The sequence below is a fragment of the Suillus clintonianus genome (assembly GCF_016758775.1).
Source record: "Suillus clintonianus strain FC179 chromosome Unknown DEU56scaffold_133, whole genome shotgun sequence".
NCBI classification, from domain to species: Eukaryota; Fungi; Basidiomycota; class Agaricomycetes; order Boletales; family Suillaceae; genus Suillus; species Suillus clintonianus.
The window spans coordinates 56155-80353 of record NW_024539357.1 but is presented as its reverse complement, the minus strand read 5'-3'; the positions used below and the strand labels follow the sequence as shown (position 1 = coordinate 80353).

At 48.7% G+C, this 24199-nt stretch overlaps 5 protein-coding genes and 1 non-coding gene across 6 annotated transcripts; 3 read left to right on the top strand and 3 right to left on the bottom strand.

Moving 5' to 3' along the window:
- Nucleotides 1-62: 62 nt before the first annotated feature.
- Nucleotides 63-871, top strand: DEU56DRAFT_760887 (uncharacterized protein; the record flags this gene model as incomplete). The annotated part of the gene is made up of 2 exons (XM_041350478.1): nt 63-514; nt 592-871. 2 exons carry the CDS (start codon nt 63-65, stop codon nt 869-871), a joined length of 732 nt encoding a protein of 243 aa, XP_041202624.1.
- A 94-nt stretch (nt 872-965) lies between these two features.
- DEU56DRAFT_117285 (Sodium/hydrogen exchanger family-domain-containing protein) lies at nt 966-4479 on the bottom strand. Its single transcript, XM_041344626.1, has 9 exons — nt 4294-4479; nt 4165-4240; nt 4015-4110; nt 3310-3966; nt 3157-3260; nt 3060-3108; nt 2869-3007; nt 1767-2820; nt 966-1716 (listed from the first exon to the last, which is right to left on the bottom strand). The coding sequence occupies exons 1-9, from the start codon at nt 4354-4356 to the stop codon at nt 1306-1308; spliced, it is 2649 nt and encodes an 882-aa protein (XP_041202623.1). The 5' UTR covers nt 4357-4479; the 3' UTR covers nt 966-1305.
- On the bottom strand, nt 4480-5477 carry DEU56DRAFT_117324 (uncharacterized protein). The gene is made up of 3 exons (XM_041344627.1): nt 5261-5477; nt 5094-5193; nt 4480-5038 (listed from the first exon to the last, which is right to left on the bottom strand). Exons 1-3 carry the CDS (start codon nt 5391-5393, stop codon nt 4603-4605), a joined length of 669 nt encoding a protein of 222 aa, XP_041202622.1. The 5' UTR covers nt 5394-5477; the 3' UTR covers nt 4480-4602.
- A 662-nt stretch (nt 5478-6139) lies between these two features.
- Nucleotides 6140-9574, bottom strand: DEU56DRAFT_835799 (Sodium/hydrogen exchanger family-domain-containing protein). Its single transcript, XM_041354762.1, has 9 exons — nt 9422-9574; nt 9293-9368; nt 9145-9240; nt 8440-9096; nt 8289-8389; nt 8192-8240; nt 8001-8139; nt 6887-7952; nt 6140-6834 (listed from the first exon to the last, which is right to left on the bottom strand). The coding sequence occupies exons 1-9, from the start codon at nt 9491-9493 to the stop codon at nt 6412-6414; spliced, it is 2679 nt and encodes an 892-aa protein (XP_041202621.1). The 5' UTR covers nt 9494-9574; the 3' UTR covers nt 6140-6411.
- Nucleotides 9575-19040: 9466 nt separating this feature from the next.
- DEU56DRAFT_835773 (uncharacterized protein) lies at nt 19041-22406 on the top strand. The gene is made up of 10 exons (XM_041354761.1): nt 19041-19084; nt 19135-19305; nt 19365-19472; nt 19530-19625; nt 19671-20016; nt 20068-20740; nt 20796-20950; nt 21004-21330; nt 21392-21927; nt 21982-22406. Exons 1-10 carry the CDS (start codon nt 19058-19060, stop codon nt 22228-22230), a joined length of 2688 nt encoding a protein of 895 aa, XP_041202620.1. The 5' UTR covers nt 19041-19057; the 3' UTR covers nt 22231-22406.
- A 593-nt stretch (nt 22407-22999) lies between these two features.
- On the top strand, nt 23000-23070 carry DEU56DRAFT_t113. Its single transcript has one exon. It is a non-coding gene; the product is annotated as a tRNA-Gly (tRNA).
- The last annotated feature ends 1129 nt before the right edge of the window (nt 23071-24199 follow it).

Here is a 24199-nt window from a genome sequence, read left to right as displayed (position 1 = left end):
CTGATTTGGATGACTTCTCCATCATTTGCCGGAGGGAGTGCACAGCAGATGAACTGTCCATCATGTCCGAAACTGTCCGTTCGTGTGGGCGGCTCCAACAACTGTTTTGCGTGCCGCTCGATCGGGCAGCATGGATCCACCTCTCCAACATCCGCACCCTTCGCACAGTGTGGATTGGGGGAGAGTGTGTTAACACGCTGGGCCGGGACAATCTCGATTTCACGCGTTTCCTCAACATTACATCCCTTTCGTTCTGTGCGAAAACTGCGTACATTCTCGAAGTCCTGGAACACTCAGAATTCCCCTCGCTAAACAAGTTCCGGATGGATGTGCTTGTTTTACCTTCTGCAGAGGCTGAACAGCTCTTTTGTGCACTGTCACGGTGCAACACATCCCACACCCTTGAAGACGTAGTCATCTTTTCTGACCAGCTAGGAGCACTGGAGCCCTCTTCAACGGCGATTAGACAATTTTTTGGTTTCTCGCAGCTGCGAATCCTGCGGCTTCGTCCATGGTCCGTGTTCAGCGTGTGGGCAGGGGCGGGAAGCGGCGGGCAACAGGTGGTTGTGGCAGTGATACGGCTGTATTCAGCCACTGGCGACTTCAAACTCCGCAAACTGTGCTGAGTGTGCACCCAGACTTTGTCGCAGACGCAGACTCCAGGTCTGCGCAGACCTGCACCCAGACCGGCCATTTCAGACTCGTCCTCGGTAACCTAGTAGCGCGCGCGGTAATTGCCGAGTCTTTGGTTTGGCTCAGACTCCCAGAGCTCATCAAGCAACGCAACCCACGTATTGTACCATCGCAACCCTCGGACATGTCCCAGCGATGGCTAGACGAGGTTTCTGAGCATAGGCTTTTCGCATGGTGAGGAAACAAATTCACACTGATTTAGTGCTACTACAGCTGGAAAAGAGGGTACAACTTTAATTTGAAGGTCTGACAACCGTGACGGTCAGCATCGGCCCCTCTCGGGTCCAGATATCATCCCAGATGTGACGACACCAACCTTATAACCTTTTCTGACAAACAACAGGAATAATATTATCAATTATGCCGCACCTCTCCTCTCCCTAGTACCTCTCTCCCTGACTTCGCGCCTTCACACGGCTATGATCCCTCCGTAAGCCTGGGCCCAGCTGGCCCAATTTGAATAGGGATACAAAAAAGGACGGACTTTTGAGGTGTTGGCAAAGTCGTACACATGGCACTATGGGGGTATATCGCCACATTAATGTGCAAGTATTGGTACATAGCTTAAATAATAGAATGTCTGAAATCTACCAGTTAGACGTCCCCGCCACGTCAGTCAGTGCTAGCATTTGCGGCCTGGAGTACAACCACCCCAGTCGCACAACCAGAGGCAAAAAACGCAGTCGCAGCACCCCCGATAGTCTTCCTCATATCAACCTGCCCAACACTACCCCGCTCCTCCAGGATGTTCTCCAGCTCCGACATGTGATCGTCCGATCCAAAGCGCGGCGAGCGCCCAACAACGACCAAAACAGATTTGCGTGTAGATGCCAGCTGGATGGCGGAATGTAGCGGTGTCGTTGACGAATGCTCAGAGAATCTGATCCGGGACAGGGCAGCGCGAATTGAGGGGTGCATGTCGGACGATGCATGTGAGTCGACATATTGTGCCCAGAGGATGCTATCGGCTGTCTCTGACTCAAAGCGTGTTTGACCATAAGATGTGTTTGGCAAAACGACAGTCTACAAGAGTTGCATCAGGAAAAGGCAAGAAGCACATGCAGTTAACGTACTGATTGAATAGGCATTCCGTGATATCCTGGTCTCCGCGTTACATCACTGTCTTCCTCCTCTGGACGTGGGATCGACGGCCATTGAAGTACAGCACGCTCAGCGCTGTGTCTCAACATCCGCACTACCGTCGCACTGACGTTGGGATTATCACAGAGCTGCATCACAAACTCAAGTGCAAGTCGATCATCCGGACCGCCAAAAAAGGGGAAAAATATGTGTCGTGCACTCCCAGGATCAGTACCAGAGAGTGAAGCACCTGGATCGATGAAAAGGGCAACATCTGTCTTGCTGTCTGCTAATACTCTGCGCACAAACTGCGAGTGGACAATGGGTGCGGGAATAATGCCTGTCCCTTTTGAGCAGCAGAAGAATCTTTGGAATAAATTTGGTTCGATCCTCGTGCTGTGTGGGCTACGCGAGTCTTCAGTCGTATCTCCGGAGTCAGACGGCAGCGGTGGGAGCAATTGTAAGAGGATGAGCTCAGATCCATACCGTGTCGCATGATCGGAGACAGCATTTGACATGTCCTCGTATGGGACAATAGAAAGTGAAAGCGAAACGCGTATACCATTGAGCTCTCCAAAAGTGCGAAAGACGCCCAGAGCCGGGTCGGTGTGGATGAGGGTATTTACTGCTGAGGGCTTCCTGATGTCCGAAACTGACATCTCAATCAAACGGAGGGCGTTCATGCATACCTCACTTTCTTGAGAAGTTGTGCCCAAGGGTGACGGTAATATCAGTTGAGTGGCTGCCAGCATTCCCGATGCATGGTCCAATTTGTCGAGGACAACAGTGAAGCGGGAGCGCCATGGTCGATCCTCAGTAATGTGAGACTGGTGACTGTCTATATCTTCCTCCCTGTCGGTAATCGACCGCCGTGAAATACCTCCAGATAGCGCACGAGCCCGTCGGCGTTCAGGAGGATAAAGGAAGGAGACCAGGGGTGTGATCATGAAAGTCAGGACTAAAACTTCGAGGACAAACATTGAGAACACCCTTTCGGTGAAAATGCCGGCAGCGAGCCCAATGTTGAGAACGATCAATCCCACAGGACTAAAATATGTCAGGACGAAATATTATAGAGGAAATTAGACAGCTGACCCTTTACAACTCATCAACGATCCAACAGTGCTTGAGTCTCGCCAACTCATCCCGGAAACCCGAGCAGTGATTGTACAAGCACTGAATTTTCCAGCAAAGTCCAGACATATGATTGCGATCGTGAATCCCCAAGTCACGCCTGCCACAAGCGTCGGTATATGATCAATGTATGTCACTACGGCATGACATACCGTTGTTAAGCAATCCAAAGTCGGTATTCAACCCGGAGAGTGTGAAGTACTGTTAGGCGGTGAGCCGTAGCGAACGCAGCAAATTCAGCGCCCATACCACAGGCAAAAACACGATTGACACCATATCTTCAAGCTTCTCCTTCAGCAAGTTGGCAAGTCCTCCTTCGCGTGGAACGATAATTACACCCGCCAGGAACGCACCTAAACACAAAATAAGATTAGCTTCCGAACAGTGACATAAATTGCTCACCAAGAATAGCGTTGACCCCCACAGCAGCCGCGAAGAAAGCACATGCCCAAAGAATAATCACAGTAACAATCATAAAAGATATCGTGGGTCCATTCTCCGTACTTCCTGTGAGCCTAGCGAACCGCAACAGTGCGATTCTAACCGGCCACATGAGAAATACTGTAAATGCCACACACGTCAGCAGGATCCATAAAGCAGTAAGCCCGGAGGTCGCATTGACGAGGGCCACCGCTAGTGCCAACAGACTCCAACACACTACGTCGTTGCACGCGCCAGCTGACAGGACAATGACGCCGACCGTCGTGTCTAGGAGCTTCAGTGCGCTGAGGACGTGATAAAGAGCGGGAAAAGTGTTGATAGAGAACGACAGCCCGGTGAAAAGCATAAAGTATGTTAAGTTGACGGAGGGATCAATGAAATTGCGGTAGAGTGGCACAGAGATGGCAGCACCGAGACCAAAGGACAAGGCCATGGCAGAGAGTGCAACGGACAAAGATAAACGAGCATTACGCTTGATGACGCTCGTGTCGATTTCAAGACCGATTATCAAGAAAAATAGGCAGAGGCCAATGTTGGCAACTACCGAGAGATGTGGAAGGGACTGAGCGGGGAAAATGTGCTGGGTGAAACCAGGGATTCGACCCATGGCAGTAGGACCTAGGGTTCGATGAGCAACTGTTAGTACGATATGAGAAATGTCCTGACCGAGGAGAATTCCACCCATTACTCCAGCGATGACCTTCGGCTGTCTGATCTTGCTCAAACCAAGTGACAGTAGTTGCACCGTCATAATAATCGTACCTGCAGTAGGCTTAAAATGATGCTGCAGACGCACTTGAAACAGAAGATGCTCACCCATCTGAATTATCCATACCCTCAGGGAATCTGATGTGCCGAACGTTGCGGGATCTACTCCTGACAATAAGCCACCCTACAGCGTTCTTTAATTGTGCACAGACAGGGCATTGTAGAAGAAATGCTCACCTGGCCGGTGACTTCCCCCTTCCAGATTCGAGAGACAAGATCATTCGAGATTTTAGGCGGCATGGATTAAAATGGATGAGGGTATATCTTGAATAGTCTGCACTAGTCTGCACTTGTAGTACTACTTGTGAGAGCGGAGTTCCATATCACCACCCAGAGTTGTCACACTGGCGGCCTTGTGACATCGTCTCGCTATAAGCTCCTGTGAAGTCGCTAAAGGAGAATGGGAAGATGGGGTCACTTCTGAACTTCCTGTACTCTTCTGCCAGCAAAACCGGGAGGTCTGCCGGATGGCGATATAGTCCGTGTTCATACGCAGGGTTCGAGGGTGTTCGCGGTAGTGCAATTTTTCCAACAATGAAACGATTGGCTGATTATGGTGTGCGCGTGTTGGGCGGGCGCTATGTTGGGCGAACCCCGGGGTCCTCGCAAGTCCTCGCCCATCAGCGGAAACAAATCACGCGCCCATCCAGCTGCTAGCTCAAGTATCGTGATGGCAACCATCATAACTATGACAGCCGTTCGTGTGATGGGGGGACGATGATTGGTGAATGCCCGTATCTGCGTCCCATAGCCTAGCAGGCTGATGCCACCGAGAAGGTCACCCGTCACTAAATACTGATGTGGATACTGCAAAGTGCTGCGCAGACTGAAATGTTCACCATATTGGGGTTCTCCAGGAGTGGTGACTTGAACCTCGCTCATGGCTCCAGTGCCACCAACCAATACTGTGGATTCGAATTTGCTCCAAAATCCAGATAAGTTGACGAGTCTTAATTTGGGGTTGGAATTGTAGCTACCAGTAATTGTTGGTGGAGGCCCTGAGAGGAGTGTCACTCGCATTGAACTTCAAGAGATCCATTTCAGCACGAATCTGAAGGCATACCACACCTGCAAGCACTGGAAGCTAGATTAGCCTCGAATTTTCTCATCGGGGTTGCACGCAATCATAGCGGCTAAAACTCACCGTAATCGTGAAGATCGAGTGCATGGAAATGGGGCCTTGGCGTCTGCCGGCAGCACTGAGTCCTGCACCGAGCATTAGTCTCGAATGGTTTAGCAGTTAATAGCAATGCATTTGAAAGTCTAAGTGTCCCCATGCACCAGGACTCCGGGAGTCACAGAGCAAAAGGCTCAAATACAAACAAAATCGTGGAGTCGAGATGATTCGTCGACATCACATAACATGATGTCACTTATCCACAGAGCTCCAATGCTACTCGATTGTGCAACTATTGCAGGTAAGGAATGTACCGCCTTCAGTCAGCGCTAACATTCGCAGCTAGGAGCATAACGAACGGTTGCACCCCCACGAGGCGATACACGCAGTCGCAGCATCCTAGCGAGAATTTGGATTAGGATGTTACCGGTGATATACATAGACGTTAAGGAGCCAAGGACGATACCACTGGCTTGGAAATGATGATCCATTGAGGTAAGGCCAGCTCCACAGGGATGAAATAGATATCTCGAGCGAGTTGGACCAATGGCATGCATGGATTCAGTGTAGGGTGATAGCGAGGTGGGCAGTGCGCGGACCGGTGAATGTTGAGCCCTCCAAAATTCGCTACTCCGCGCATTAACACGATAATGATGCAAGGACGGTTCTGGTGCAGACGTCGGGGAAATGTAGTTGTGTAATGTATAATACCGGAGGCGGATGCTGAAGCGAAGCGCTGAAGAGCGCGATGGATGTTGTGGTCAAACTAAGTAGAGCTCAGTTGAAACTTTGTTGAAACTGTTGGCAATAAGCAATATCAATACCTCTCGGCAGCGGCCGGGTCCGCTTCAAAAGTCCAAACAAATATGATATTAAATAATAAATGGTAATCATATCTTGCACAATGTCCAGTCCGTTGGTTGTCAATGCAGGGACTGAAAATGGCACAAGAAGCGTTGCGTAGTGCCATCTAGTGCCATCGTCCTTTGATCAAAAGTCTCAAAGCCTATATAGAAATAACGTTAACTGTACTATTTAAATTTATGATACATGATTTACAATACAGCGAAGAAATTCGGAGGCGATAATCATGATCAAGAGTTTCCGGAGATACCCGCTCATGATCAGTCAGATAGCATTATACAAGTGAAATGGATCCCCTCAGTGAGTCACTTCAGTCAGTCAACATCAACATTCGAAGCCTGGAGCACAACGACAGCAGTCGCACACCCCGAAGCAACAAACGCAGTCGCAGGATCACCGATTGTCTTCCTGACAACATCTTGCCCCACGCTACCCCGCTCCTCCAAAATCTTCTGCACCTCCAATGTATGATCCTCACCCGCAAGGCGCCGTGAGCGCCCAACAACCACCAAAACAGGCTTGTGCGCAGACGCTTGTTGGATGGCAGAATGTAGCGGTATCGGCGATGAATGCTCGGAGAATGTGATCCGGGAGAGGGCTGAGCGCAACGAGGAGGGTGTGTCATCCGAGGGTTGAGAGTTGGCGTATCGCGCCCAAAGGATGCTATTGGCTGTCTCGGATTGCATAACCATTTCAGTGTTGGCCTGGCCATAAATCGTGTCTGGAAAAACGACATTCTACAAAATATGCGTCAGAAAATGGGCGAGAATGAAATCCAGCGTAACGTACTGAAGGGACAGGCATTTGGTATCCTAGATTCGGCATCTCTAAACTTGCTTTCTCCTCTAGATGCGCGAGCGACGGCCTTTCAACTGCAGCACTCTCGGCACTACTTTTTGACATCCTCACAACCGTCGCACTCATTCTGGGATTAGAACAAAGTTGCACAACGAACTCGAGCGCAAGCCGATCATCTGGGCCGCCGAAAAATGGGCAAAATATGTGACGCGCACTCCCAGTACCGGCACCGGCCGGATCGATGAACAACGCAACATCCGTCTTGCTCTCTGCAAATACCCTGCGCACAAACTGCGACTGGGTCGCGGTTGCAGACTTACCCCTGTTTTTCGACCCGCCGAAAAACGCTTCGAATGGATTCGGGTCGTTTCTCGGGCTGGACAGGTCTTCGCTTGGATCGCCAAAGTTGGACGATGGTGATAGCCACGGCAAGAGGACGAGCTCAGATCCATGCCGTTTTGCGTGATCAACGACAGTATTCGGTATGTCGTCATAAGGGACAATAGAAAGCGAGAGTGAAACCGGTATATCATTGAGTTCTCCAAAGGTGCGGAACACACTCAGGATCGGGTCAGTGTGGATAAGGGTGTCAACTGCTGAAGACTTCATGACGTCCGAGGTACGGTCTGACAGCTCAATCAAACGGAGAGCGTCCACGCTGGCCGCAGGCATCTTAATCTTGTCAGATGCCCTCGTCGACTCAGCTGATGGGAAAGAAGGTGTCTCAAGAGAAGGCGGGCACACCAGTTGAGTGGCCACCAACATTCCCGACATGTGATCGAATTTGTCGAGGACAACGGTGAAGCGAGAGCGCCATGGTTGATCCTCAGTCATAGGAGACTTGCGATCGCTCTTATCTTCGTCCTCATCTGCAGTTGACGCCCGTGAAATACCTCCAACTGGTGCACGAACCCGGCGTTCGGGAGGATAAAGGGTAGAGACGAGGGGCGTAGTTATGAAAGTTAGGACCAGCGCTTCAAAGACAAACATCGAGAACACCCTTTGCGTGAGAATGCCGGCAGCGAGCCCGATGTTGAGCACAATCAATTCAATAAGACTGAAAATTGTTAGTAAGTAGATAAGATTGAGAAATTAGATAGCTAACCCTTTGCAACTCATCAATGATCCGACGGTGGCGGACTCTCGCCAGGTCATTCCGGTAATCCGTGCGGTGATCGTACATGCGCTGAATTTGCCAGAAAAGTCTAGACATATGATTGCAATGGTGAATGCCCAAGTGATGCCTGCCGCAATGGTTCGTGAATGATCGATGCGAGTATGGTTAGCAAAACAGACCGTTGTTGAGCAATCCGAGGTTGGTACTTAACCCGGAGATTGTGAAGTACTGCGAACCAATGAGTCTTATCGAATATGACAAATTCAGCACCCATACCAGAGGTAAAAATACGATCGTCACCATATCTTCAAGCTTCTCTGTTAGCGAGATGGCAAGACCGCCTTCACGGGGAATAACGATTCCCGCCAGGAACGCCCCTACATCAAAAATAAGGGGTTGAACCTCGGAATCACATATAATCACTTACCAAAGATAGCATTGACACCTACAATGTCCGTGAAGAACGCACATGCCCAAAGAACAAGTATAGAAACTGTCATGAAGAACATAGTGGGTCCATTCTCCGTACTTCCTGTGAACCTAGCCAACCACAGCAGCGCCAATCTAACCGGCCACATAAGAAATATTGTGAATGCCACACATGTCAGTAGGATCCATAAAGCAGTAAGTCCGGAGGTCGCATTGACGAGGGCCACCGCTAGTGCCAACAGACTCCAACCGACTACGTCATTGCACACACCAGCTGACAGGACGATGGCGCCGACCGTCGTATCTAAGAGTTTCAATGCGCTGAGGATGCGACAAAGAACGGGAAATGCGGTTACAGAGAACGTCACGCCGATGAAAAGCATGAAGTGTAAAAACTGGACATTGGAAGGAATGAAGTTGTGGTAGAGTGGCACTGAGATGGCAGAACCGAGACCAAAAGACAAGGCCATGGCAGAGAGCGCAATGAAGATGGACGAGCGAACATTACGCTTAATGACGCTCGCGTCGATTTCAAGACCGACTATGAAGAGAAACAGACATAGACCAATGTTGGCAACAAGAGAGAGATATGAGAGGGACGAAGCGGGAAAAATGCGCTGGGTGAAACCAGGGATTCGTCCCATGGCAGTAGGACCTATAATTGAATGAGCAGTTGCTACTACGATATGAAAAATGACCTGACCGAGGAGAATTCCACCAAGTACTTCAGCGATGACTTTCGGTTGCTTGATCTTGCCCAAAAAAAGTGACAGCAGTTGCCCCATCATAATAATTATACCTGCGGTTGGCTTTGAATGATGTGGTAGACTTGGTACACAAGATGGGCATACCCATTTGAATTATCCATAGTCTCAGGGGATCCGAGGTGGTGAACGTTGTGGGATTTACTCCTGACAATAAACCACCCTATGGCGTCCTTCAGTTGTGTATAAACGGTGCGTTCCAGAATAAGTGCTCACCTGGGCCGTGGCATTCGCCCTCTTCGCGAGGCCAGACGCAAGACTAACGACTGCATTTGAGAAGTCAGGCATAGGACAAATATGGGCACAAGCTGCCCTAGGTGGTGAGTCTGAGACAAGCTTTGACCGAACCAGTGATAGTGATGCTCATTGAGAGCGGAGTTTATATAGAATCGCCTTTTACAAAGTTCGAAACATTTTCAATGATCTACGTAAGATGATGTGAAAGTGCCAAGAAAGGGCGTCAGGCACATTACCATGGGACCGGCACAGAGACCCCAAATATGGAAATCGGTATCCCGATTCGGCACGGAGCAGGTGTCAGTGTTCAGCCTAGTTCCTGGACGGTACGCCAGGTACATAAACCCCAGCCAGGACTAGCTGACAGGACTTCTCCGCATCTCCAGGGTCCAGCATATCCAACTCAGCCTACGAGAGCGTCCGTCCGCTGGGTGCTCAAAGGGAAATTTATTGACTCAATGACATCTCACATAGACAACGTGATCGACGAACACCAGCAGTCACGACTTCAAAATCGTGAGCCTTGCGTACTGTTTTCACACTGGCGACCAAATCTTTACACTCTCGCGATACGTGTTACGAACGAGACTGCGACAATTCCCAACTTCCGAACTTCATCCCCCCGGATTCCTGCCACCTTTCAGCTAACATTCGGTCTGTCCTTTCTGGCTCGCTGACCCAATGTCATAGCCCCAGCTTCCAAGTTCCGTGCCATAATTCAAATTTTTCACACGCCGGTCCTACCGTGACCGTCCCAGAGCGTCATAAGGTACGAAATCGTATCTCTGGAACCGCTAACGACACTAGGGCTCGCTGAGGAGAGAGATAGGTGATTTCTCGGCATTTGAAGATAGTGACAAGGTCACCGCAGATTGAGTCGATACCTCGATGGAGTTGTATGCAAAGGGCCATGCCAAGGTCAATGCGGACATTATCTAGTCCGGTTCCGATGGCGACGACAATCCAATAGACCCAATGATTAATTACAGGTGCATATCTTCTTTATTTGTGCCAGCAGCTTTGAACACGCCCCCTGAGGCCTGAGGGTCCAGGGATACACATGGATACACGCGAATTTCACATTATTCGTGTCAGCCTATACGAGACAAGAAGTAAATACGAATGGCCAAGATTTAAGGCTATCACCTTCCCAGCGATTCGTTATCCCAGCCCACGAAAATTTCCTTTACAAGGATCATAGAACTGGTACCCGTCCTAACGGATAATCATGTTCATCCGGGCCGCAGCTTGTTTCCTTTTGCAATAATCGCCTCCAAGAAAATCACCTCTTTGTCAGTTCCAGTTGTGATAAGACATTTTGAGTTGTTATCATGGCAGTTGCCAGGTATGATCGAGGTGAACAGATGTTATATCTCCACAGCCCGTATCCTCATACAACATAGTGATCTATTTGAATTTGATGCCTATCACTGGCCAGCTGACGTGCCCCGTTGTACAAGATAGGCGAGGGGAGACGCTCTAGTCTACTTCTAAGTACTTCTACTACACTACACAATACGCTATGTATGAACAAATGCCAGAAACTGGCAAAGTACCGTTCGAACAGTTTACAAGGAAAACGCAACTGTGCGCGTAATGCAGTAATCTCGGGTCTGGCCACCCTCTCAAGGCATGGCTGGCGCAGCTCGCTGCTACCAGAATGTAGCTGTTGAACCCTAGAAGCGCTGCAGTGATATAGCTCAGCAACATATCTGAGACCATCGTAGAGGCTCCTTACCTAGGGCAAGCGGCCAAGCATCTGGTAAGGCTATGTGCCTCTATGGTTATATGTGTGCGTAAGACCCATTTAGGGAGTAAGTCGAGCTTCGTTTAGATCTTCCACTGTGACCATACGACTCTCTCTGGACAGTAAAGATGAGGATAACAGTCCAACAACGAAACACTGGACTCACCTCCCGCAACTGATTATACAAGTCGAACGACAGGTTAAGGCAGATGTCGCCCAGAGATACCGCCCTTGAGAGACTTTCTCTTGTTCTCTTATCAAGAAGCTGATACATGACGGTCCTCATTGCTTGTATGCTGCGAACACGAGTAAGATAGTTGTGCATTGGAGAGGATCTTGCAACTCTTACCGGCTAAGTTGTGCGACATCGCTCTCGTTCCCGTAACTCATCAGCGCAGTACATTGTCGTAGCACCTCACTGGTCTGGTGATACCAGGCCTGGACCATTTCCCGGGTGCCCATCGGGCAATCGGAGGCATACTCCACAGAAGAACCTTGATACACAAACTTTTGAGTAATCGTGATAGACATGACAGGTAATGAGCTTCAAGGGGGGGCAGAAGGAATTGGTAAGTTGGCTGGAGATTGACCGGTTGAGCGCGCACCTTATATCTTTCTCAGCATAAATGGTTCCAGAAGCGAAACAATCAGGTGCTAAGGGGTACAGCGTAGCAGGGAATCATCCCCACAAAAGTGGGTTTGGTAACTCTTGTACGGACCGTCCTTCTAGCAAGGCACCACAGAGATGGATGCATGCCTAGACAGTCGAAGCGCCTACCGCTTCCGCCGCACTGTAATCCTTGTTCTGTTGAAACAATACTATGTGTGTGGGGTTTCTATGACAGCACGTAGATAGGCGGGATCATATAACTATGTCGGGGGCTTGTTGTTTCATCGTTGTGAAACGTGTTATGATGTACGAACAAACCGGCGGTGAAGACAAAAGCGATGCTCGGGTTAGGTTCGGCTCCCTAGTACTTCTGGGCGACAAATGGGTGCACTGACACCTTACGTGTACGAATGAGACAAGTGTTCTAATTTCTTCACGGTATATATGCTAACAAAGAATGCGCCCAACAAATGATTCGACATATCCGCCAGCACAGAGCGCTGGGGTAGAGACATAGAGTTTTTTTTCGCCCAAGCAACCGAGGATCCAAGCGGAGTGCGACGACCTGTCACTGAAAAGGGGACCTCCGGGAGATTACAAAGCTCTGGGGATCAATCGTGACAAGATATTCATCTGTTTGAGCCACTTTATCAGCTTTATCTGTTCTCGCTCCATACCCTTTCCCTGGGCAGAAGAAGTACGATCAGTCTCCCAAAATTCTACGAGATAGCTATCCATACCATGCAAGAAAGCATATCTTTGAGTCCACCCATTGTAATCAGAGCGGTTCTCTCGCTTAAATAACTATCCCAAAGGTGATTAAGTCATGCTGACCACTAGGTGTATCCACGACTTACTATAGTCAATTTTGTGCTAAGGTACTGGGCTTGAAAGCAGTATTTCTTTGCCTCGGTGAGTCGCTTTTCATAGCTACGGCGTGTATTTTTCAAAAGTATGTCGTTCATGTGTCTGAGACTGAACGGTGGGATAGTCAAGGACACCATTAATTATCGACCGAATGCAGCTTACGAAGAGTGTTGGACATGATCAGTGTCGCTGCTATACTTCAGATACTCCTGGCAATAATCGAGGATGAGTTTGGTGCTATCGTGCCACTCTGTAACTTCGTCGCATTCGGGATCCTCCCAGTCGGTGTCGTCACAGGAGAGTGACATGGTTTCCAGTTGATGTTGTAAGTAAACCTGAGGGATGAGATGGTGGGCTGAAAGGCGGAACGCACCTTACTTATATATTGTAAGCACAGGCCCACAGGATGTACGCATACAGATGTGTTTCACTGCTGTGTAGCAAAAACCTGAATGCCATTCACTGGAGAACTCCGCTTGCGTACTGTTCGAGTCAGCCACCTACCTTTCTGGCCACGGCAAACAAAATAGACAATAGTATTGGTACTTGCGTCGTGGCACGGCCGCCACATGCCACTTATTCAGAACACAAGCCCATCGGTGAAGACCGCCTTGATAACATCCTGTGAGGGTCTACGGAGGGTCACGATGATCGAGGGAAGCGTGGGACCAGCTATCATGTTGCTATCGGTGTCATGTAGTACGGGTCTCAGTCACTGGTATCCGAGTCATCAGCAGACAATTCCGAGTCACCACGTAAACTCTAAAAGCCATTACTGACCAAGGAATATGTGGCGGTTTCCTTGCATGTTTGGAAAGGGCTGGGCCGCAATATATATATATCGATCCTATGGCAAGGTGCCACGACACAGTGCACTTCTTGCTTCTGAGTGACGCCTACGCAGTGTCCGCCACATCTATATAGCTGACGTACGTCTTGTCGAGAGAAGAGTTGATTCGTGGCATCCAAACCAACTCGCGTTCATGGTAATACAAGGCTGTAAGGCTGGGCTGGTCGTGAGGGTGGTAACTGGTAAGTAGGCTGGTCCCGAGCTCCACACACTGGCAGTTCGACGCCCAAAAAGGTAAATTGAATACCCGTACGTAGTAATACGGACCAGCCCTAAACATCACATGACCTGGCAGAACTCCGGAGCACATTTTCCACCAAAACAATTAGAAGATGAGTTGATGGACACAACCTGACACAACACCACATACTGCCATAGCGGGAATCTGTCTCTGGAGTGTGTTCATCGACTTCGCAGGCGTACTGGTCTACTGAACACTTGTGGCGTGGATGAATAGTACCCCGGATTTGACGCTGCTCTCTAGCCTTTGCAGCACCCCCTTCCTGATCGCCAACAAGGACACAATAAACTTGTATTAAGATCAACTTCTATGCGCGCATGAAAGCCTCAAGATCTACCTGTGCGTCCGATAGGTTTGCCCATGAAGGCCTTCTTGACGATCTATATTCTCCTGAACTAGCGACTTCTACAATGTCTGAGTCGATAAACATCCGAGTCCGTATTGACGCACTACGCATCATTGATTGTGATACACAACATCCGCTTCTGTACTGCGCCTTAGTGTTATGACGACTCTTTGGAATCATGAGATTTGTATGTTCATCGTCCCTTATAGTTACCATTACCATACAGATCTTATTCAGAACGCAGATATTCCTGTTACCCTCGACCTGGAAGCAGATGAGCCTCCTCTGCCCAGATTGAAGACTTGACCCTGGGTCAGCAGCAGATCAACGTTCGCGCATGCATAGTCGAAGTGCACCATCAGGCGCCCACGCAACTGAGTTGTTGGTTGCTCGGCTGACACTTAGCTGGGTGGCCCTTGAACTTCGCGACGCACTCACTCTCTTGTGCCTGGTTTATAGATTTCGATGTTGCTGTCTGTTGCAGCGGTGGATACCGAATGCAGTTGACCTATTGCAACACTCGAATGGATTTCCTTGCATCTGGCACTCGGGAATCTAAATTTAAATCTAATCGTAAGTACGTCAAAATGCTACACCGCTGGAAGGTTTATAAAATGGAGGGTTCTTCTGATCAGTTTCGAGATGTAAGCTGGGCTTTAAATCTCTCCAGGCTGCAACGACTGTCTGTGGACCCACTGAGCGGAAGATGTACCCGAACAATTGTCAACAACAAGAGTCCTCCCAGACAACAACACATAGTGGGTCCAGTTCTGCACGGGGTTGTGTCATTGTTCCGGATGACATCATGTCACCGCAGCGTATGATGACAACATAATTGTTTGCCCTGGTTCGATTGTCCTTCTCACAGTCGACAACGAACTGAATTGTTGTTGCAGGCCCTGCACTACGAACTTGATTGAGTTGAGTTTGTGTCATGTTGTTGGCCACAGGCGGCCCACGTATACTTTCCCTAATCAATTGAACCCAGTTTAAAACTTCAACGTCCCAGTCACTGGCAGTTGAGTCCGGCGGACGCCTTGTTTTGTCACATCAATTACTAGGGTGCGGCTACCATGGAATTCCTCGAAACTGCATTTTGTGTACAACGAGCTGTCTATTTGCCTCATCGATTTATCAACCACGGAGCTCGGTCTGATTCGTTCTACAGTGAAAAGTCACCTCTAGACCTATATGTTGGACGCGGTTACTGAAGTGACACGATATAGCAGAAGCTGTCAGATCCTTTTGGGGGGGACACCCACCAAGGCACGGTGGTGACCTGACAAGTGCTTGCAATCTACGTCATAGTATGCGGGGCGCAGGGCTGGGGGTACGAAGAAACTAATAGTTTTCCACTACAAATGTGCACTCGATATGCACCCATTTCAATCGTTATGATGTGCTGAGATTATTGTTGGTTACAGAAGATTTCAAGACAATTCTTGAGCGGACAGACCGTAGGGCAGGCAGCAAGTACACGCATGCAATCAGATACAAGTTGCAGAAGACATAGCTGCTCCCGCATCATACATGTACTCACCAAGAACATGACTGCACAAAGAATTTCAGGTGGGCTCAGCGAACTCGAGATGGACAATCACGGCTCCTGTACCTGTGACCGATGTAAGGCCCAGTTCACAGGCTATGAATCCGTTGACAGATAAACACTTACATAGTGAGCAAAATTTTACGACTCTATGTGAATCGTTGAATGTCACATTGCGGAGCGCTTGCAGTTAGTACTATAACAAATACCTTTGGCGAAAGTGGTCGGAGTCGTAAACATACACGCTTCCCAATCTCCTATGATTTCGAAGTCCTGAGGCACCGAGGCTTCAGTCCTGTCGGCCACACAAAGCATGGGGTCTCTTGTAAACTTTGAAGGACGCATCTGACATGAGCCAAACTATCAATTATTCATTGCAATTGTATGCAAGCACGAAATTGCAAAGCACCTAACATAGACCTGAACTCGAATTTAGTGAGACGTTAGGGATGATATCAGCGTGTTATTGGTATAAGTGTGGTAGGCAGCTACTTGGGTATACAACGAAAATTTGGTTTCTTCGGATGAGTTCAACTCCCTTCCAAAAATATGCTTCGGAATACAGAACAAACTATATGAAGTACCACGATGAAACTTCGAACAATTTCCTCCTGCTCCCAGCATATTACCCAGCAAGCATTTCCGGTGTTACACACCGCTGCCAGTTGACACATGTACACGTTCCTGGAAAGCAATTGAAGTCATGCCGGTTGCTGCATCGGAGTCGGCCACCAGCTTAGCGTGATATTCTCGAACACTAAGGATGAGGCGTGGTCCCAGCACAAACATCTGTATGTATGAGAAAATTTCAAAAATACCGGTAGATATCTGAAATCCCACAGAATCTGAGTCGTAAAGAAATGATGAACAGCAGTTACATGCAGGTATCGGAGATAGATCGGCGTACCAAGACCTTTAGAGAGCTGTGTACTAAGGGCGCAGCAACAAACAGCAAAACTAGCATGTGCGGAACTTTAGCGGGAAAAGATCCACATTCAAATTACGAGCTCACCTTGCAAAGTAAACCACATGGGATTTTAGTAACATTTTGAAACAGTCCCCCACGATCCCTCCTGCCGAATGTTGTCGTAGTTCCCGGAAGTGTTTTACAGCAATCCAGATCGAAAGACACAGTACGAGGACCTCCCATATAGTGGTGAGTATCCAAGTCACATATATCAGGAGTAGGTCGTCCGCCTTATAGATATAAGTGCACCAATACGTGCCGGAGAGGATGAGCTCCTCTGATATTCGTCAAACGAGCCTGATTCTTTGAGATATAACTTAAGCTTACCCCCTGACATATACTTGAGCACTATTGCGACAATCACTCCGCAGGTAATGTTGACGGCCAGGAAGATTACAATGAGAAAGATAAGCATTCTTCTCGATCTCTGATACATGGCATGTATCCGAATGAGCATGATGACTTGCACAATGTTTCAGTCAATGTCACTGAGGTATTGCAGCAGAGTCACTCACCGCCTAGCATTGCAGCTACGATCACATTTATCCAATTTAATGTGGAGTACATCATAACGCCTGAAACACCCAATTAATGATTAACTCCGAAAGATCAAACATTCCAAAGGAACTCACACCTATTGTGGTCATTGTATTTGACCAAGAAATTGGTCGAGCATCGCACTCACCCCTGCATAGGAATAACAGTTACTAGAACAGGGACGCCAAGCATCATGGTATAATACGCACTGCATCTGTCACCGAGGATGCTATGTGCCACCGATTAGAAGACACGAAAACAATGTATAAAAGGAGACGTACCCATCATAATATTGATGCTAGTTGTGAGAGATGGCTGATTAGCATGACGCCAGCATGTCAACCCTGCAAACATACATATAATATGGTATTCCAACGTAGCGTATCTAGAACAAATCGGAGTCAGCACAATTGCCAGCTATGCATATAACATGGGCCGCATACACTGAGATACAAGACGGTTATCAGGGACCAGTGTTGCCTCTGTGCCGATATAATGGTATCGTCATGTCGTTTTCTGATACGGGACATAACTCACCCAGACCAGTTCAACCTATCAAACCATTCTTAGCGAGATGGTTGCTCCCATAAAAATGACATCAACCTACCTCTTGTCCGAATGTCAGTACTAGAAATATCATGAGGATATCAATGGCTCTGCTATAACATTTCGCTCACCCCAATCATATATCAGTGCTGTAGTTGAGGCAACTGCGAAATCACAATCAAGGTTAGAATGAGACATCATCGACATGACTGGCCTCCACGAACATGTGAAATAGCCCGATAATCGAAACGATTTGATCATCGGCCACCAACAGGGATCATTTGAGACTAGCGTCATTTTCGAGGGATGGGTGTATTAGTGAGTGGGGAAATTGGCGGACATCACGATGGATTTCGTGCTAGATATACCACCGGAATGATTTAACACTGACAAACTTGGTCAAGTAGTTCGTGAATTATGATGTCGGTGAATTGTGTCCAATTCCCGGTTTTGATTTTCTCGCCAAGCGTACTTGCATCGATTCAGCCATCGGACTATGATTGGATGACATCACAAGATGCAAAACACATGATAAGGGTTGTGCGACTCTGATGAGGAAGTGATGCCTGTGCACATATATCAATCATAAAGTTAATACGTCGGCGCTGCATCATATCTGCACAGCCAATTGGCTGAGAATCCGTAACCGGTACCGTCTGGTGAACTCAGAAATGAGGATACAGCCTCAGGGTAGAAAACGTGACTCCGATAGGCCTGTATGGCCGCATAACCAAGTAGGAAGCCTGGCCTCTTATTCTTCACATTATACAGGCTCACGTTGGAAATTATCATCGTCTTTCGGTAACCATCTTCGGTGCCAACTTGACCCGGTTCCTATATGCTGGAATGTGAGGTGTGTACGCGTAAGATGATGGAATCAACTCACTGTGGGACATTTATCAGAACACCACGGGTAGGGCAAAGCTAGCAATGGCAACAGATCGCCAGATCAAAGATAAACCACATAAATCCAGCTTATGGCTTCCAAGGAAGTTAAACTTCGTGATCGCGCGAGGACACGAAGCACTCGTAGGTGGGCCAGAGCATTACGTATGCTTTCCAGGTAACTTCTGCCCTGCTGATTCGGCGAGGTCCACCCTCAGAGGTGTTCTAAAATTCTTTTCGAACGGTCAGTTTACTCAGAGTGCTCCATGGCATCGTGATCAATGCGAATGAACGAATTGTGAACTCGGATCATGGTCGACGAGGCTAGAGCGCACAGTATACGTACTAGTATTGTAACCTGTTGGGTTTGAAGGCGCGAATTGACCTACCCTGAACCGCTCACGTGACCTCCATGGAACATATACCGCTGAATTGATGTTTTGAACAAAATACGATAGAAACCGTTCGGAGAGATGCGTCGGTCAAACAAATCACACAAGGTGCGTGCGGACCTGCTCAGTGACTGCACACACTCAGACTGGTTATGCAGGTTCCCAATGTCAAACTCAGACCCGCTCAACCACAATCCCGTCATGCCCAAGGCGCGCCATATGACCACAGCTCAGATTCCGAACTTATCCCTCCTGATGCGAGTATGGTTGATCTGTGTCCTAGACCGTTCAATGGAGTTACGCTCTGCGCGACGGGTACCATGGACAAGGTGCGCCGGTTCTGGTTGTAGCTGTGGCAGATCTGGTGAAGTTAATAGTGTATGGGAAGCCTACCTTGTTTAAACAGGCATTTGAACTTGGCGCAACATCTACCAGTGATTTAACGGATAGAGTGACCCACTTACTAGCAAACAGCCATGGCGGAGCCAAGTACACGGTGAGACTACTCTCAGGTGCCTCTCGTCTTTGTTTAATTCTATTTACATGGGTGCAGTGTGCGCTAGAACGCAAGATACCTATCATGTGTCCTGAGTGGATAACGGATGCGTATCAAGTCTGGTTGCGTGGAGATGACGTAGACCTAGCAGAGGTGAGCACAACAGAATCACCCACAACACACTCCTAACATCCGCAGACTATTTCTGCGCACCGCCTCCCCATCTTCTCCGGTGTCACACTCTCACTCTCAGGTATTGACGACCTCGAGCAACGCGCAAGCATAAACCGGGCCCTCACCAGACACGGTGGGACGTACGTTAAAGCCATCGAACGCCCTGTCAAGGTTACACATCTACTATGTGCGGGCGACAACGAGACTGAGAAGATGCGCTACGCTGATAAGTTCAACAAACGTGGCGAGGCAAAGATCCACGTCGTCTGGGAGGAGTGGTTCTGGGACTGCTTGGAATTTGGAGGACGCTTCGAGGAAAAACGATACGTCGTCACGCGGCCGAGGCCAGAGAGAAAGACTACGAACGAAGGTAAGTAGACAGTCACTCCATAACTTCAAAACTAGTTCACACACAAAATAGAGTTTACCACCTCAATACCGGTCCATGACTCCGCCCCAGGCACACACCCTTCGAATGCGATTCCTGTCGATGGGCATCTACCCAGGACGCCAGCACCACCGAAACCCAGTTTTGAACATGACAACCTGGAGGAAGAGGAACCTGCTTCCCTTGCGCGGGCTCCAGTTCGCGCAGTGACGCTTCAGCTCTGGGGGAGTCTCTTACGTCCACGGGGATTCGAGCTCGATGCAGTTGCCAACAAACTTGTGCGCAGTCCTTCAAAGTCACAGTCAATGAAAGGCCCATCGATGTCGCCAACACGATTACCAGCACGTCTCATGCCTGATGTACGAGCGAAAGTCAAAGAGAAGGATAAAGAACAGGGGAAATCCGTGATCTCTTCATTCAAACGCGTCAATTCGTTTGCGCCGCCCGCGAAGGAGCTGGTGACACGGCAGCCGTTCAGACGGACAACCACTGTTGCAGCTCTGGGACCTGAGGACGCAGAGGGGAGTGAAGCACCCCACCGACCTGAGGTCGAGGACTCAATGGCGACACTCTTCGCGGGTTACCGCTTCCGTCTGCTTGGGGAGGCGAAATGTGCGAATGTACGCAATGCTATTGATACCGGGGGAGGCGTGGTCATGGATGAAGATACGGACAATGTCGATTTCATCGTGGTACGACTCATTAGGTGAGCCTTCGACCTTCTGGTACGCATGGGGCGTCTTATGCAGCGGATCGCTTAGTGGGAGCAAACTATATCAGAACGAACCTGATGAGATGTTGCGTGCCAAATATCGCACAGAATGTTGGCTCGAACACTCGGTCTTCCAAGAGCGAATATGTGGACCGCACGAAAATATATCATTCACGCCTCTCACCCTTCCCTGCCCAATACCTAGTACGCACCATGAACTTGCTTCCCCCATCTTACACATGCTGACATGATCACAGACGCCGAACAAATCATTCTGAGCCTTTCTGGACTTGATCAGTCTGAGCTATGCTGGACAAAGCGTCTGCTGCGCGCGTTGGGTATAACGCTCGCCCAGATATTCTCCCGACGTTCGACACATCTACTTTGTCCGAGTGCTTGTGGTGCCAAATATGACAAGGCAAAAGAGTGGAACATCCCCGTCGTGGGCATGGCATGGCTGGAGGATATGGCAACGGAGGGGACGGTGCCTGACATCAGCGAATATCTCATTGGCGAAGTCAGCGACCGAATGGCAAAGGGTAAGGCGAAGGACGTGCGGATGGTGGATACTGCTAAGGGTAATAGTAAGCCAGAGGATATATCATTTCAACATTTGACGTCATTCTGATTGTTCTATTATCACAGACAAATCTGTCCCTCCGCTATTCGTAAAGAAGTCAAATCTCCTACAAGATCTCCGAACATCTACTCTTCTTGATATCGAGCACGCCCCCCCGGTCACATTCTTCGGCAAGTCAAACGGCTCACTCGATAACGCTTTGCCACAATGCGAGGGCGACGATGGGGAGCGATTCTCAGCCTCTCCGCCTCCATTGCCACCGCAAAGCAGCTCTCCTCCACTTGAATATGTGGATTTGCCCCCTGCACGCCAGAGACCTCCATTGCTCTTTGAAGAGTTCAATCCTCCGGTGCCTTCACTGGATCCTAACGGACGTATACCCTCCTCCAGCTCGCCCTCGCCAATGAAACTCCCACCAAGTTCAGATGCAAGGCTGACGTGCGAACCCTCACCGGTGCGAGTGCCTCATCCACGAGACGTTGCACGCGAGTTACAGGAGAGCCTAACGACGCTGCTGGGGAAGAGACAGATATCAGAAGACGATGTTATGCGCCCGGAGCAGCGGAGGGGCAAGCGGCCGCGGCCACAGCCGCGCTCCAGGGTTCGTTGACAGCTTAGAGTTATCCCCCGACTATTGATTCATTTATTATTGTAGGTGCAATCTCGGCAAGAATCACGCGAGACCGTTACTAGTCCTTCACGACTTGTGCCGCTTCCTCAGCCCATATATTATGATGCGATGAGCCTGCTGGACGGGAGCGCGCGTCCGAGTGAAGATAGTCTGCGCGTGACGTATGAGGATCCTGGACAGGAGGCGGAGAAGCGGAAGCTAATGGCTTTACTTGGGGAGGAGGGTGTGGGCAGGAAGGGCAGGAGGAAGAACACAAGGATAGTAGGACGTTGATGTGCATCCAAGTGCTGTATCTCTGGTAGCGTATTGTTATATCATCTAGTTTGACTACCTTGCAACAATACTATCACTCCTGGGGTTCTGCAACATTTTCAATAAATCTTTTGTAACTCCTCAACCACATCATATTGTCTTCTACGGATTTACACCAATATATATTCGTATCTGCTCTATATGAATCTGATTTTTTCCGATTTTAATGATTTTGTGGTGGAGTGTCGGATGAAGACCGAGAAAATTCAGGGTCTGACTGGTATTCTGCAAAATATGGTCACGTCGTGTCACATGTCGGGCACAGTAGCGGCACGTCAACTTTGCCGTAGAGGAGATTGAATTTCTTACACAACTCTCCTATCTGTTGTCACGCTTTCATACATGTCAACAATCCTTCGTCTATAGCATCTTAAAACAAGAGAACGACCTCTATCGAAATTGTGTTCTGACACCCTGATGAGGTGTTTGATAGACTCCAAGTGTAAAATTTTGAATATCTCTTTAGGATCTATGGGATCTGGATCATTTATGATTATACAAGGTTGAAAATCACCACTATTCCGTCTCTCGCAGCTGCAACACTCGAGAAATTTTTATTCTACTTGGACAGTACATCATCTCTAAGTAGCCTACATGCGCCTGAATTTTTTCGAGGTGATTCAAGCAGCGCGTTGAGGTGTTTTGAACATTTTGCATATTACATGCCAGTTGCAGATTCCCAGGAATGATAGTATGAATGTTATTGGCAAGAGTGGTTAAAATTTTATGGGCATTAATGGGGTAGTGGTAACCTGGGTCGTTGCCATCGACCCGCCGGGGGTTCGATTCCCTCTTAATGCACTTTTAGGATGTGATGTAAGATTCATCGGACACCTTTTTGACGGCATCCGTAACGGAGACCAACGGACGGGTCACAACATAGTACCGAAATGCTGCTTAACGTAAGTAAACTCAACTGCAATATTGCTTTACCACCTGCGAGGTAAGTGTAGAGTTTCAGACATCCACTTGCAATAACTTTGTATTTGATCTTTGCGTCCTTGCAGCAGCCTAGTTCAGTGACATACTAGAACACTCCTGGGTTCTGATGCCCAAAGCCAAGAAATTTGTCCTTCCTTGCGATGGTGACCCATATGGCAATGCTAGGAAAAAGAAGCTTCGCAGAGGGCCACGAAGTAAAGAAGCCATAGAACGAAGGATGAAGAAGTGGATAACTGGCATAGAGGCAAGACGAGCGGGACAACAACAGAGGGAAGATGGAGAACTGCTGGACCCGAAGGATGTGGTCGATGTGCCAAACGTCGATGAGCCTCAGGCTCAGGCCATTGTTGCAGAAGATGCATTTCTTGAGGTGACTCTATGCTTATTTTTCTTTCGCAGTATGCTCATTCTGATCAAATGTACGCACAGTCGGCACCCACTACTTGCGCTGCTCCACAGCCAACTCTTTAGCACATCATGCGACCTTTAGTACTTGCGCGTTGATCATGTTCTCATACGTGAAGGGACCATCAGCACTGTAGCGTCCCAACAGCGTAATTTTGAGTATATCGTATCGATATGCTGTCGTATTATTCCCGAGCAAAACTGTGCAGACTCATCTTCTTGGACAGGCAGCTGATCATGCTGAGTGGTTCCAACGAGCACCCAACTTCAATATCTGTCAGATAAGTTTTTCGTCCAATATGCAAATCTGGATACTTCTGTTTACACATCGAGGAGTGTGACAGCCTCAGAAGGCTACGCCAGCGCGATTATCGCACATGGCGCTTTCAAACAGTAAACTTCCATCTGCCTGGCTTGCTTGATCGGATACGGGATCCTGTGTGTTGCAACTCGCAGCCAGTCTAATGAGTGCAGGGTGCGGTGCGGTGCTTTGAGCGAAACAGCCCTTGATTGACAGCTGGCGAACCAAGCCTTCGGCAGAAATTTGAAAGACGACGTATTTGTAAGGGCGACATTTCATACC